The 14,580-nt window shown below is 35.1% G+C and overlaps 5 protein-coding genes across 8 annotated transcripts in view; 2 read left to right on the forward strand and 3 right to left on the reverse strand.

The window, feature by feature from the left end:
- LOC103857091 (uncharacterized protein At2g39795, mitochondrial-like) overlaps positions 1-3,100 on the forward strand; it is a 20,097-nt gene extending 16,997 nt beyond the window's left edge. Inside the window, exons 3-4 of one of the 2 annotated variants that reach the window (XM_033287231.1) lie at positions 1,436-1,569; positions 1,664-3,100. In XM_033287231.1, the coding sequence (XP_033143122.1) occupies positions 1,436-1,569; positions 1,664-1,838 (309 nt within the window). In that variant the 3' untranslated portion in view covers positions 1,839-3,100. The remainder of the gene's footprint in view (positions 1-1,435; positions 1,570-1,663) is intronic. The other variant, XM_033287232.1, reaches the window with a different exon arrangement.
- Positions 1-5,235, reverse strand: part of LOC103857090 (plastid division protein PDV1) — a 5,877-nt gene extending 642 nt beyond the window's left edge. The window contains exons 1-2 of the mRNA XM_033287230.1: positions 4,774-5,235; positions 227-4,516 (exon numbers count right to left, since the gene is read on the reverse strand). Coding sequence (XP_033143121.1) covers positions 4,040-4,516; positions 4,774-5,220 — 924 coding nt within the window. The 5' untranslated portion in view covers positions 5,221-5,235 and the 3' untranslated portion in view covers positions 227-4,039. The remainder of the gene's footprint in view (positions 1-226; positions 4,517-4,773) is intronic.
- LOC103857236 (late embryogenesis abundant protein 49-like) lies at positions 5,236-9,242 on the forward strand. Its single transcript, XM_009134412.3, has 2 exons — positions 5,236-7,630; positions 7,705-9,242. The coding sequence occupies exons 1-2, from the start codon at positions 7,541-7,543 to the stop codon at positions 8,146-8,148; spliced, it is 534 nt and encodes a 177-aa protein (XP_009132660.1). The 5' UTR covers positions 5,236-7,540; the 3' UTR covers positions 8,149-9,242.
- On the reverse strand, positions 9,118-9,759 carry LOC108871101 (arabinogalactan protein 22). Its single transcript, XM_018657128.2, has 2 exons — positions 9,455-9,759; positions 9,118-9,379 (listed from the first exon to the last, which is right to left on the reverse strand). Exons 1-2 carry the CDS (start codon positions 9,705-9,707, stop codon positions 9,306-9,308), a joined length of 327 nt encoding a protein of 108 aa, XP_018512644.2. The 5' UTR covers positions 9,708-9,759; the 3' UTR covers positions 9,118-9,305.
- LOC103857092 (mitotic apparatus protein p62) lies at positions 9,189-12,262 on the reverse strand. Of its 3 annotated transcripts, none has more exons than XM_009134244.3 (5): positions 11,974-12,053; positions 11,491-11,897; positions 10,514-11,408; positions 9,455-10,435; positions 9,189-9,379 (listed from the first exon to the last, which is right to left on the reverse strand). In XM_009134244.3, the coding sequence occupies exons 2-4, from the start codon at positions 11,843-11,845 to the stop codon at positions 10,240-10,242; spliced, it is 1,446 nt and encodes a 481-aa protein (XP_009132492.1). In that variant the 5' UTR covers positions 11,846-11,897; positions 11,974-12,053; the 3' UTR covers positions 9,189-9,379; positions 9,455-10,239. The 3 variants fall into 3 exon arrangements, with proteins under 3 accessions (XP_009132492.1, XP_009132491.1, XP_033143113.1); XM_009134243.3 differs by having other exon boundaries at positions 9,215-9,379; positions 11,491-11,890; positions 11,974-12,262; XM_033287222.1 differs by lacking the exon at positions 11,491-11,897 and having other exon boundaries at positions 9,215-9,379; positions 11,974-12,099.
- Between the last annotated feature and the right edge of the window lie 2,318 nt (positions 12,263-14,580).

Consider the following 14,580-nt stretch of genomic DNA (forward strand, 5'->3'; position numbering starts at 1 on the left):
AAAATAAAAAAAAACGTTTTAGAAATAGTAAAACGTTTTGAATTTTAACAAACACACAAAATAATTCCAAGAAAAACTAAAACAACAATCCAAACAACAATCCTAACTTATATATCCTAAACTATCCATTCAATCCTAAAATTTTCAATCAAACAACCTAAAATCCGAGATCTAACTTCCAAAACCCTAAAAAAATGAGATAAAACAAGGTTGGGATGATTCTTACATGATTTGGGGTTTGGGGAAGAGATATGAGGGTGAGAAGAGGATTCGCCGGTGATAGGAGCTCGAGAATGGTCGGAATCGCCGTGAAAGGGAGAGAAATCGCGGAGAGGATTGAGAGAGAGGCGGAGGCGGAAATAACGAAGAAGGAAGAAGAAGGGTAATTATATTTAATGTTTCCGACGGACACAGGTTCGTCAGTATTCCGTCGGGATAATTAAATATATACCAATTGGCGGTTCGCGAAAATTTTCACGCGGTTTGGTTTTCCCGGGTAAATTGAAATTCCGATGGAATTGGTGTCCGTCAGTAGATTCCGACGGAATACTGACGACTTTTTCTGACCGAATTCCGACGACTTAGTGTTTAGGGGTTGATTACAAGTTTCTAAATGCAAAATCCAAATCTTTGATAATATATATAGTATTTGCATAAAGATTTAACAATAAAAATGTTTTTATAACACGATTTTACACAACAACATTTTTTGTAGTGTAAGATTAGATGAATATGATTGTATAAGTATATGAGTGTTAAGATGAGATGTTATGAAAACAATGATATGCATACATAAATATTTTAATGAGTTGTTATATTTGAACGGTTGTGATCTAATTCTATACTAAACACTTATTATGTGTTATTTTCATAGTTTTGGCATCTAAATTTATAGATTTTTATGTTTGAAATTTTTTAGAAACACATGTCCTCGGTAATTCGTCGGAATATACCGACGACATTCCGACGAACTTGTCTAGTTCGTCGGAATGTCGTCGGTAAATTCTGACGAATTACCGAGGACATTTCCAAACTTCAATGGAACCCTTTGTCGTCGCTATGTCGTCGGTATTTTGCGAGGGATTTCCGACGGAAACATGGTTCGTCGGAAATTCGTCAGAAAATTCCGACGGAATACCGACGACGGTAACATTTATATCTCTCAATCGGAATGTCGTCGGAAGTTCGTCGGTATATTCCGACGAATTTCCGACGACTACAACGGTTATATGTTTTATCAGAATGTCGTCGAAAAGTCGTCGGAATATTCCGACGAGCCATTTTTCCTCTGAAATTCGTCGGAAATGGCCGACGGAATTCCGACGACTTCAAATTTTTTGTTTTCGTCGGAAATTGGTCGGAAATCCGTCACAAACGTCCGACGAATTTTAATCCGTCGGAACCTCCGTCGGAATTCGGCGTGTTTTCTTGTAGTGATGTGTCGAAAGATGATGATGGTCTCTGTCTCGAGTTTGGAGTCAACGCTTTCGCCGATGAGATTGTCATTGACAGTTTAGTTGTCCAACAACCCCATGAACCTAAGTATCCTTACCAAGGACCTGACTTTGAGTATGTTTTGATTCACAGGCGCTTCTTATATATATATATATATATTTATGAGATTGAAAATTGTTATGTGACTGAGTTTTGGGGTTTTATGCAGTGACTTGGATGAGAATTTGCAGAGGGCTGTCCACAAGTTTTTGGAGATCAGAGGGATCAATCTCACCCTTACTAACTTTTGGGCAGATTATATGGTCAACAAAGACAAGAGATCGCATCTTCAATGGCTCAAGGATGTCAAGTCTTTTGTTTTGACATCTGAAAACTCTCAATAAGAGTGAAACTTCTAGGTGAGTTTTATGAACTTGTTATCACCATTATCAATAATTGTAAGGAGTTGCTACATTTGATTTAATTTGGTAGTTATTATTCAGAACTTATGTTATATCCGAAGCATCAAACCATTGCATTTGGCATCATACGACCTACCGTTCATGTATCAGTTTGATTTTGCTTATTCTTCAAAGTTTAAGTAAGATCCGAAGCACCAAATATATCTTGAGGGTAGGGACCGTAGGCTAGGGTTGAGATATTACCGACTTATATTATAACTAGGTGATTCTCTACCGGTATAAATAGTTAATATATATTATAATTAATTGATAATGTTTATTTTTGCTTTTAAATCAGTTTATAATTTTTTTTGATCAACAATCAGTTTATAATTTACATATATAATTTATATTAATTATATATATTATTTTAATTAGACATATGATTTTGGATATGTTAAATCTAGTTGATTTGGTTGTTTTTTGAGTCAACAATCGATTTATTTATCACTTGTTATATTGGATTGTATCTATTTCTTTGAATTTAACTATAATATTTTATTCTAAATATATTTAATTTTGATTAAATTTTTATTTGCATTTAGATTGGTTATTTTCTTAGATATGTAAATTATTTTAGTAAGGTTATGTATAAAGTAATATATATTATGCTTAGAATTAAATAAAAAATAAACAGAAGTGTTTGATTCATAAATGAATATAACATTAATATTCTGAAGTCTAATGCATATGTATAATATATGTAATAATTAGTTAATATTTATTTTTATTTATTAATATGTTTTGAGTCATCCTATAATTTATATGTATAAAAATAAATAGATTTATATTATACAATTATATTTTCTTATTTTAGTTAAATCTTTGATTTTGGATATTTGTTGGATTAGTCGAGTAACTCATGTTGCGAATAGATTGAGTTACGTATATTCTTTCAAATTCAAACTCATGTATAATTATTTTTGATTATAATTAAGTCAAATCAAATTAGTTTTGTTTTTCGGTTACATGTGCATGTATTTTCATAATATTTATTAAAATTATATGTTGATTTTAAAAATTATTAAAAAATAAAGAGATGATCAATAGGAAATTACATACATATGTATAACTAATAAAGTTTTGTAAGCTCATGAACGAATATTGATATTTACAATAATTAAAATATTGTATAACTTCTAAATAATTGTATGCCTTAGATTTATTGAAAAATAAACTAAAATTATTTTAAATAATTTTAAAATGAGAAATCATATTTGCTTGGGTATTTTGATTATGGTTATATTAAGTTCCACGAAGTAAAGAAAACATAAAATTAAAAAAAACTAAGTATTAAGAAAATATATTTTTAATACTGATAAAATAATATATATATATATATATATACCTCATTAAAAGTATATGCTATTTAAAAAAATTATGTAATTATTTGATTAAAATATGCTTATCATAAAAAATATTTTTTAGGTTCCATTTTTAACATCTCTTAAAAATAAGCAAGTTGCAGAGAGTTGAGGTTATATTTGAACTAACCAAGTTTTTTTTTTCTTTTGAGAAAGAAACTAACCAAGTTCAGTGGTTACCGAATCCGTATCCCAAGGATTAAAACTATACACACATTTGCATGTTTTATATTTAAACCTCAGGATGCAGCAGTTCTTTGCTGCGTGTTGCTCTATTCTTTGCTGTTATTTTATATGGCAGTGAGTAGGTTTGTTGTTGTTTAATATGTAGAGCTAGTGACCGTAATATAACTGTGTATGTCCATCCATTCAGGTACCTAAACATATGAAGATATTGTTTTTAGATTCCGACTTAGTTGGAGTGTGGGACACATAAAACGTATTAGAGTGAAAAACATGAAGTCTAAGGACTAGGTACAACAGCCGGATTCGCATGACATTGGTACTATGTTGTTTTGATAGCAATCAATTCAAGCGACTGTAGCGAAGCACGACCAATTCTGAAACATTATAATAAAGCATATAGAAATGAAGCCATAATACTCCATCTTTGCAAACTCTATACATTCAACCCACAACCTACCTGCATAGATATTATTTCCGCAAGCTAAACACATTTTTGTTGTTTCCAAGTCCAAACCCGTTACATCATATGGAGTGCAAACAACTATCTCTTCTCATCTTAGTTGATCACGTGTAGACAAGTTCGAACCCTAGTCTTTAACCACGAGCCATCATCACGTCCAAGCTTATGTCAGATGAAGACATCTCTCTTCTGTCTTCTCTCTTCTGTAGATGATGATGTTCACTAGTAGCCACCTGGTGAAGATGTAGCATAGCGACCAAGCTTATGGTGAATATAGCAGCGTTTCCAAGCACGCCTCCCAGATGGTTGAACCCAAATGCTCTTTTGGCAAACCCGAAAGCCGATGCAAAGGCGTTGATCACAAAGTTGGGCTTATTTCCATCACAAGGAGCAGAGTTTTCTCCGGTTGGGTTTGGAGAAGAACTGTAAAGTTGATGAGGCGAGACGAAACGAGTGTCGCTTTTAAAGCTGCCAACAAACGCAAGAGCTTCGTCGAGGACACGGTAGCTCTTGCCGTGGTGTTGAGCCAATCTCATAGCTAGTAATATCCTGCTCTGCTCCAGCCGCGCAACCGCAAGATCTCTCTCTGTTCGCTGCTGTGTATGTATAGTCTGCAAAGCAAAGAGAAAAATAAAGTTTAACATATTCTCTTTCAGAATTAATGCTCAGGTGATAGATAAACTGCACATAATGAAATTGATCATTAACACTATGAGCTGCAAAGAGAATATTGCTTTTCTTGGGTCTAAATGATAAAGCAACACAACAATTCTCGACAATACGCAGCGTTTCAAGAAATCAGCTAAAACTCTATTCCGCTCAATTCAAGATAATCTAATAGAACACGAATCCAATCGGAGAGACTCACATGGAAAAACTCAAGCTGGTCTTCGAGGTGCTCAAGCGCGGTTCGGATCGCGTACAGGCTCTTCGCCTCTTGAATCGTTGCGTTCTCGTCGTTATTGTCGAATCCTTTGATGAAGACGTATCCCTGCTGCTTCTTCTCTTCGCCTAAGCCATGGCTCTTCTTCTTCTTCTTCTTCGTATTCTCCGATCTATTAGGAGCTGGTTTGAGGGAGTCGAGGAAGTGAGAGCGGGAAATGAAGTGAATCTCGTCGCTGAGCTTGTCGTGCAGATCCCAGATTTTCTCGAGAACCGCTTCGATTTCTTCAATCTCCATTTCCCCAAAAGAGGAATGCTTTCCTTTAGCGCCCCGGTGATTTTGATTTTGGAAACGGGTCTGAGCCCCAACCCGACCCGGAGAACTCCAAACGGGAATTATGCCACGGACTATGCACGTTTCGAATCTAGGCATTCAGTTTGTTTAATTTTTTCGATTTTAAGGTATTTAAAATAGAGACATAGAAACTGTATAAATATTTATGAAATTTGGTTTCACTCCAGATTATTTTTCTGATTTTCGAGTCGATTTGAATGATAAAAATTAGAAACCATTTAATACTAAATTAATCTGTGTTTATGTTTATTTTTTGTTTGATTTAACTTTTTTATTCAAAATAAAATAATACAGATTTAAATAGAATATCAAATAATTGAAATATTTTAGATGCTTTAATAAAATATGCAATTTTTTTAATTTTTATCATCAATATAAAACAATCCTATTAATACTACACTAACAAAAACTGAATACTTTAAATCTATGTGTATGGGTTGTACACGGGTTGACTTGTGTAACACCTAGTGCTAAATCGTTACGGTATTTGAATCCGAGATACATATGTAATGTTGAGTGCGTTCTTTTACTCTTTGGCCTTGTCCATTTCTACATCTAAAAGATGCATCCAGATGATCTATTTTAGATATTTTATCTAGATAAAAATGTTTTTCGTTTTTATATTTCATATATGTATTTAGATAAATCATCTATATTTGTTGGCTATTTTTTTAACTTGCATTTATATTCAGATGAACTTGTTAATAATGACTAAAATTGCGTTTTTTGGCGGAAAATATGTTTTTGTAGATTTGAAGGAAAAGTGCATTTTTACAGTTTTGACAGAAAGGTATGTTTTGTCGGGTTTGGTCGAAACAATATTTTTATGGTTTTGATGGAAAGATATTTTTTTGCGGTTTTGGCAGAAAAGTGTGCTTTTAAGGGTTTGGCCGAAAATGCAATTTTGCGGTTTTGATGAAAAAGTGTTTTTTTGGTAGAAAATGCGTTTTTACGGATTTGGCCAAAATGACATTTTTGCGGTTATGACGGAAAAGTGCGATTGCGGTTTTGGTGGAGAAATGTTTTTTTGCACTTTTAGTGGGAATTTTTTATTTTGCGGTTTTGGCGGAAAAATGTGTTTTTGACGAAAAATGTGATTTGCAGTTTTTATGGAAAATGCGATTTTGACAAGAAAATACGTTTTGCAGTTTGACAGAAAAGTGCGTTTTTGCGGTTTAAGCTGCAAAAGTGCAATTTTACGGATTTGGTTGAAAGTGCATTTTAACGAAAATGTGTATTTCTACGTTTTTTGCGGTTTTGGCAGAAAATTGCGTTTAATGGCGAACAATTACGTTTTTCAGTTCTGACAGAAAAATGTATCTGTAAAAAGTTAGGAGTTTTGGTTTGAAAAAAAATATTTTGGTTTTTAAAGGTTATTTTGTCATATATTATTTTGAGCCTAATTAGATGCATTTGCATTTATATGCGCATGGAAACATGCCCTCATTTGAGTAAAATTTGAAATGAATTTTCAAAAATACAGTAGGATGATTCATTCGTATGTTGCATTATAACGTGCATCTTCACCCAAATTAATTACCTTTTTATATTATTTAGGCAAGGTGTAAAAGTAATCTATTTTCTTGTTTCAAATTTATTTTCACCAATTACAAATAGTTGCAAAAGTTAATTGTCTAAATTTTTTTATGCACTCATCGCCTTAACAATTTAGTGCATAAAATGATTAAACTAACACTAATTACTCAAAACTTCAAACTTTTACCTTAATTTTTTCTTTAAATATTAACTTTTAATTACTAAGCTATAATTTAAATATAAAATATAAAAATAAATTTTAACTTTTAGTTAAAGTTATTTTAGTTATTTTTCTTTTGTGTTAATTTTAGAATAAGTAGATGCTTCATTGATATCGATTAAGAGTATGCCTTTAATTTTGGATGATTCAATTGTAGAAAAACTAAAACTAAAAATATTTGATTTTAAAAATTTTAGTTTAAATTTTCTTAATATAATTGTATTTTTGAATATTTTATTCGAATATTGGTTTGGTCAAAACACCAGTCCGAACCTGCACTGCACGTATACCTTATTTTGCAAGAGTATGACGCGTGTCTTCAAATTTGTTGTTTGGGCTCTAATAATGTCTTTCGAAGAGGCCCAAAGGTATCATCATCCGGGTTGGTCTCTCACCTCACCATTGCATCGATGGGACACTGTCGCGCAAGCAGTCAAATGTGACACGTGGACTGTTATAAGCTGACGTGTCGAATGTACTTTCATCAGGTGGAGGATAAGTAAAACGTTACGGAACCATTTCGTCACTTTCCGTTATCTTATTTAAACTAAAGAGGGAAACAAAGAGATGCAATAAGATAATCGAAGTCAAGCGATAAAAATAAAAAAAACCAATAACAAAGATCGAACAACTCTACAAGAGATGACTGCATCAAAGGATGGCGCTAATAGTTTCACTAACATTTCCGTAGAGGAGCACTTTAGCGTCTCTCAATCTACTTCCGGTGGACAGGTAATAAAGTAACTGAAATAACTGTGAAGTAGGTAATCATATTAATATATAATGCTGTGCAAATCTTTTGACAGTTTGTAGGCCCCACAGAAGAAATTTCAACGGCGGCTGATGCACTTATAGGGAGGTCGGCGACATTGACGGAGGCTCTCAAAGCAGCGGCCATTAACGTAGGCCATAAGCCAGTGGAAACAACTGACTTAGCTGCCATAAAAGAGTTGGAAGCTAGAGCTACCGGAGGCAAAATAGAAAGAGGCGATAGTGTAACCTCCATGGCAAATGAGGCGGTTGCTCGAAACAAAAAAATAGGTAAAGAAGATGACAAGAAGATTCGTCTCCGCGACATTGTCGCCGAGATTGATGTGAGGGTAACGAGAGACAGGTCAGTGACGAGTGAAGACGCGGAAGCAGTGGTTCAGGCTGAGCTCAATCATTCTCCCTATAACCATGTTATTCCTGGAGGCGTCGCTGAGTCTGTGGCTGCAGCTTATAAATTAAATCGTAGTCCCTCTATGTGATATTAATTACTTTGCGATGTATATAAAAACATATGACATATTACGGTCTTATGACGTTTGTTGGCCTCTCTTTAGTTGCACAAAATGAATTATATATTATAAGAACGAGCGTATAGATTTCAAAAGTATAGAAATAAATAAATAAAAATATCTGGGACAATAGAATTCAAGCATATATACAATTCAAAATCTGCCAGAGTAGAGATATTTGCAATTCTGAATCTGAGAGATGTAAGTGCATTTCATTTACTATGAAATGGTTATACCTTATATGATGACTGATGGGAGTAGGCTTGCCGTTTTTAACCGAACCGAACTTGTGGAACCAAACCGAAATTTTGGTGAATTCGGTAATGGTAATGGGTAATGGTAATGAGTTCGGTTTAGTTCGGCAACTTTATTAAAAAAATCGATTTTTGGTTCGGTAATCGGTTAGTCCATTTTTTAACATTTTTTTTTAACCAAATTTCAAATTAAACAAATCTAAATTATGAACCAAATTAACCGAACAAACCAAACAAACTTAAATTATCTGAATTTGACAAAATTTAACTAAATTGTTAACCGAAATATCATCGAAACCAAAAATTTCAATTAGTTTCGGTAAAAAATATTTAAAACCGAACTATCCGAAATATTTTTATAGAATCAGTTCAGCGAGATTTTGATCGAACCGAACTGTTCAAATTCCAAATTACCTGAACTCACATGCCTAGATGAAAGTACCATTATTGTCTCCGAGTTTATTTACATTGGCACAGTGCAGACTCACAATCACGATCCACCGGAGAGAGTGTGAGACAACTAGCTAGTGAGAAGGTGGACTTACCGCATGGTACGTTGTTAAACAAGAGAGGAAGTGATTCAATAGTTAAACTCTATCTAGACTATACTATCGTGGTGGATATTTGTTAAGATGAATATGATTTTTTTTTCTCAACTTCAACTCATCATTAACTAATTAAAAAATGTTTAAAAAAAAATAATTAAAAAATGTTACAACGAATAATCCAACCAACAAAAACAGAACAAAAGCATGATGCCAAAACATAATTCTCTCTTCTTTTTTTTTTTCATTTTCCTACAAATCTCACGTCACAAGAAAAGAAAACAAACACTAGGAAACAAAACCATTGTTGTGGATGGATTCATCAAGTTCAGTGAATGAAATAAGTCAACGCCAAAGCCACCATCATTAGAACAAACGCTATCCCCTGATCTATCGATGTTCCTGCCGCAACCCGAAATCAAAAACAAATATCAATAATTATCTTCTTTTTATCGTAGATTATTATAAATATCTTACCGTCGCTGGTTGGTGCGGGAGCTGGCGAAGGTGATTGCGCATGAGCAACCGGCAAGAGAATCACCGAGATGATGACGAAGACGGCAAGAATCTCCAACGGAAACTTCAAGGACGCCATTCCTTCTGTTAATCTCCGGTGACTATTCTGGTGACCGGTGAGGGAATCTCTTTTCCTCAACAAAGATAAGTAAAAATGACGATTGGTGAAAGAACAAGAGAAGCTATAAGATTCGATTATATAGTAAAAGGACATGCCTCGAGGAACGTGGGGCCCAAACGCCTCGGGACCACACGTATCTCACATATCATGTCTGTCTCGAACTCTCATCACTCTGTATGTAGTCTTTTTAATTAGTTTTAATTTCAAAATTAGAGGTTTAACGAGAAAACGGTTAATAATGTTCTGTTTCTAAGCTGTGTGAGAGAAGGATCAAATTAAAATTTTAAAAAATCTCCAGCCTGTTTCTCTCAATCTTTCCTGATGCTTTGTAATAAGCCGGTTTATAGCTAATAATAATCCGGTTTAGAGCTAATAATAATCCGGTTTAGAGCTTGTAATAACCCGGTTCAGAGCTTGTAATAACCCGGTTTAGGACTTAACCGAAAATAACATCTCTTCAGCATGATTATAGTCCAAATCATCCCCTTCCATTTACACAAAAAGCGAATGCAGTCTCTAATTACATTAGATTAATCTCAAACAGGTTTAAAATTTACAAGAAAACCAAACCTTAAGAGCAAGCTTCTGCGTTATTATACTACCATAACGAACATGCTCACCAAACTCATGGAGATGGAGGAGCAGCGAAGAATGGATCTTCTCTGTTGTTATAAATCTCGAACAGCTGCTTCGAGTAATGTCTTGCTAAATCACTACAAATCTCAACCGCGTTACACTCGAACCTCCGCAACTCCTCAACCGATTTCTTCAAATCACCCTCGGGATCTCCATCCGTCAGAAACTGCCCTATGCGAGTGCCCCTAATCATCACATCATTCAAGAAACATTAGCCGGTTTGTTTAAGTTATTGTGGGGTTTCTTTCTTTTATTTTAATTACCTGTCGGCGTCAGCCATGCTGAAACCGCGACCGTTAGCGACGTGACTTGAACGTGTTGCCTTCTCGCCTTCTGTTTGAAACCTGTACAGAACGCAAACCGCTCTCATACAAAGCTCGGGGTCTTTCCCGAACGCTGCCAGCATCTCTCCCTCGAGGTCCCATTTATGTTCCCCGGGTTTCTTGTCCCTCCTTAGCCTTGCCATGACGTCAGCATAACCGGTTTCTCCATCAGATCCCCCCTCCTCCTCCTCCTCCTCCGATACGGCACCATCAGATCCCTCCTCACTTGCACACTCATCATCATCATCAACTATAAACCCATTCAAACTCTCTCCCTCGCTCTCCCGCTCTGACTCTTCTTCTTCCGTATCATCATCATCGTGAGCATTACCAGTTATCGGGATTCCCACAAGTCTCTCTGTTCGATGTCCTTCGATCTCTTCTAGAGGTCGTCTCTGTTTTCTCAGCCTTGAGGACACTCGACGCTGCCTCCTCGACCCTCCAGAGACATTATTCTCTCCCGCGCTAGGTGCATCAACCTCATGTTTCTGTGGTGGTTGTTTCAGGTTCTTGAGTGTTGCAATGGGTATGTTATCTTCATCATCATCATCATCATTATCATCATTCTCTGAATCACTCGTTATAACCCGTTTCCTCTTACGACCAGCGTTTGTGTTACCTTCACAAGCTTCCACATCTTCATCTTCGCATTCCTCCTCACCAACACTTCCCTCCTCTGTTTCACTATCAGATAGATCAACTACATCGGTGCATTTACCATCATCACCTTCAAACACCAACATCTTATTAACCCGTCTACGAGAAGACACATCATCTCTGTTTCTCCCTGACATACTACAGTCTTTAACCGGTGTAGTAACACAAGGTGAACAACCTACATGAAAAAAAAACAAAACAATAAACATAAATCAAACACAAACGATCTATAATTCAGTTTCTACATTCATCATCCTCACCTGAAACATGATGATTAACTAACCCTTCCCTACACAACGACTCGATCTTTTTCTTTCCTAAACCAGCTAACTCCAACCCTACCTTCACATCCTCATCTAACTCCACTTCCCCAACCCTAAACGCACCGATATCATCTAGCTTCCTAACCGCCTCCGCTAGCTTCTCAAACTTTCTCTTCCATTCCTCGGACTTGTTCTCAGCAACCTGTTTCTCAAACTCCAACGCTTTGTTCACCATCATCTGCTCAACCAACGAATCATCATCAGACTCTTTCAGTTTCCTCACCTCTTCTTCCAACACTAACTTCTCCGACTCCAGTTCCTTAAACCTCGACTCAAGTATCTCAAACCTCATCTGCACCCTTTCTTCTAACCCAAGACAGATCCCTCTTCGTAAACCCTAGAATCTAAAAATAAACCCTAGAATCAAACGAGTCTCTGTAATAATACAAACATAGAGGATCAGAGAGATCTTACACGTACCTTAGTTTTGTTTAGAAGATAAGCGAAAGAAACGGTTTCTGGTTTTCTTATGTGGAAGTGAACTGTAACGGACATCATCAAAACCCTAGTGAACTCAAGGGAGTGCGACGCGTGATTAGATCTGCCACGTGTTGACGTTTGCGATTCTTAGTGGGCTTGCTTTCGGCCCCATAAGAGGGATAAGCTAATCTGTGTTGTACGAACTACATGTCGTTTTTCTAGTAATATAATGTCACGCAGTTCTCCTCTCTAAACTAAGAATTAACCTATTCATTGCTACGGTAATGTCTTCACCAATATAAACATAGCTGCGATATTTACTAGCTCATATTATCCAAATAACACATCAATTTTCGTGTCCTCCTGTTTTCTGCTACATTAAGAATCGTCTAAATAGTCTCACCTATGGGAGGGATAAGAGGGGTAAATCAATTTACTTCTGGCCCATTTTCATGTCTGGTGGCATTGGATTCTTGATGAATAATGGAACGGAAACCTCTGGAGTGTACAGAGTGTTTTAAATGAAAACAAGACAAGAAAATTATTTTATAGGTCCACAATCTTAAGATGAAGGAGAAGACATTCTTTTATGAGATTGTGCTCTTTGAATTCACTTTTCTCGCTCTTGTCTCAAGTTCAAAAAAAAATTAATGCTTTTTTACCCGTTGGTTAATTTCAGGAGAGCATTTGTAGTCTGTCAACTCTAATGATTACATTTCCAAAAAATACTTCTTTTTGTAATTTAAGGAATGCATGGAGATTTGGATATTCATTCGGATACATATTATTTTTGCGGATATTGATTTTTTTTTTGTTGAAAATACTCCATTCATATATTATAAAGAAACTGGATCGGGTTCAAGTCATGTCCAAGTGAGTTTTGGTACTGATGTGTAGGAACCGAAAAGTAATGAACCAACCTAGATCCGACTTTGCTTTCGTGTAGTAATTTTAAGCTTATTGTCGGGTTTTTTTTTCCGTAGTGGTGGCTTGAGTATAACTTTATATTCTCTCAGTTCCAATGGTTCTCTCTAAAGTGTTCTTATGGTGTGAATTCAGTGATAGTGTCCCTGACTTTTTCAGAATTTTGAAGAAAAAAAATTGTTCTTCGATTTATTCGAGTTTTTGTTATCTATTTGTTCCCAGACTAAGTTAAGATTTTTTTTTATTTGGTTCTGGTATAACTAATATAAGTGAACACTTTTCAAATGTATATCTTGTTTAAATCGTTCTAGTAGTTGCAAATTTGAAAAGATGCACGCACCACATCACAAAAAGTGCATAATCATAACCACTCATTATGGTTTTAGTAGAAGATGGAGACATGACATTCACTTGTGGGCTCTTCAAATCTAATTTGAAATCAAATGTATCATGGGTCCCCACGAATTTGGGGAAGCCATTTCTTCTCCAAATCTAGCCGAAATTATTATTTCGCCCAAATTATTTAGTAAATAAAACACTTTTAGGATTCATGATCAGTCCTAATTTAACAAATCATCCTTTGATGGATGAAAGAGTATATCATTTCTTGATCTTTGATTCGAGGTCACACAAAATGGTACGTCGCCTTTATGAACCAAATTTTATGGACTGTCTCTCAAGACACTAAAGTGACTTACAAAATTAAACACTGGTAACAAAGAAGTGCGCCGGTCTAGCATTAAGAGGAAGAGCTTAGGACAACGTAAACTTATCAGTATTAGGTAATTCTGTCCTGTTATATGAACTATGTTGCTATTGTTTGAATAGACGAAGTTTAGTTGAGTCTCGACAAGTGAACAATAAAAAGAAGTTGGGTCTCGACTCATTAGTTTTCGAAAATAAGTTTTAAAACTTTCATACTAAATGGAGTAGATTACTGTATATCGGAAATTAAAGAAACAAAAATGAGCTAATTATAAGTTACTTTGTACTTCTTAGGAAACCCCTTCGTATTAGAAACATAATTATTACCTACGATATTTGTCTTTCATAGATTATGAAACTCATGATCTGTACGTAATCATAATATGGCACATTGGGATGAGAAGAGAGAAAGCGCAATAAAGTGTCTCTCATGTATTTCGTGGGAAGAGTAAATGATATTTCAGATCTTCGTAGTGATTAAAGTTTGAGTAGGACCAACTCATTCACGTCTTCAGCTACTTCTATATTTTTGTTTCTACTAGAATCGATTTTAATTTTAACCCACATAAACAAATAGAAAATAGTACTATTAAATATAAAAAACAAATACAAATAAATGTCATCCTTCAAAAGCCTTAGATTCTGCTTCTAGTACATAATATTTGCTAGTTTATTGATATATATTTTACCATTGGTATGTAACAGAGATATATAACTTCGTAGTTATATACACAACAATATATCCGTGTGACCGTGTCCTAGTGAGTAGTGACTGCCGAATTACTGAGACGAGAAACGTTTAGGCATGTAATAAGTTAAGTAGGGTGCAGGCAGAAATTCTGGAAATTAAATTATTGTCATGTAGATGCCAATGGTGTAGATGTAATGAAAGCACATATAAAGAGACAAATATGTAATAGTAGTAGCCATGGAGTAATAGTATTAGTCCTTTAAAGAATTTTGAATATGTTGAACAAA

The sequence above is a fragment of the Brassica rapa genome, chromosome A03 (assembly GCF_000309985.2).
Source record: "Brassica rapa cultivar Chiifu-401-42 chromosome A03, CAAS_Brap_v3.01, whole genome shotgun sequence".
NCBI lineage: Eukaryota > Viridiplantae > Streptophyta > Magnoliopsida > Brassicales > Brassicaceae > Brassica > Brassica rapa.

Bases quoted from the DNA above. Each gene is read 5' to 3' on its own strand.
- LOC103857236 (XM_009134412.3), top strand. From the start codon at position 7,541: ATGACTGCATCAAAGGATGGCGCTAATAGTTTCACTAACATTTCCGTA. The intron at 7,631-7,704 runs GTAATAAAGTAA...ATCTTTTGACAG, and splicing joins AATCTACTTCCGGTGGACAG to TTTGTAGGCCCCACAGAAGA.
- LOC108871101 (XM_018657128.2), bottom strand. From the start codon at position 9,707: ATGTCCTTTTACTATATAATCGAATCTTATAGCTTCTCTTGTTCTTTC. The intron at 9,380-9,454 runs GTAAGATATTTA...GGGTTGCGGCAG, and splicing joins TCCCGCACCAACCAGCGACG to GAACATCGATAGATCAGGGG.
- LOC103857092 (XM_009134243.3), bottom strand. From the start codon at position 12,051: ATGATGTCCGTTACAGTTCACTTCCACATAAGAAAACCAGAAACCGTT. The intron at 11,891-11,973 runs GTACGTGTAAGA...TTTAGATTCTAG, and splicing joins ATCTTCTAAACAAAACTAAG to GGTTTACGAAGAGGGATCTG. The intron at 10,436-10,513 runs GTAATTAAAATA...TGTGATGATTAG, and splicing joins AGCATGGCTGACGCCGACAG to GGGCACTCGCATAGGGCAGT.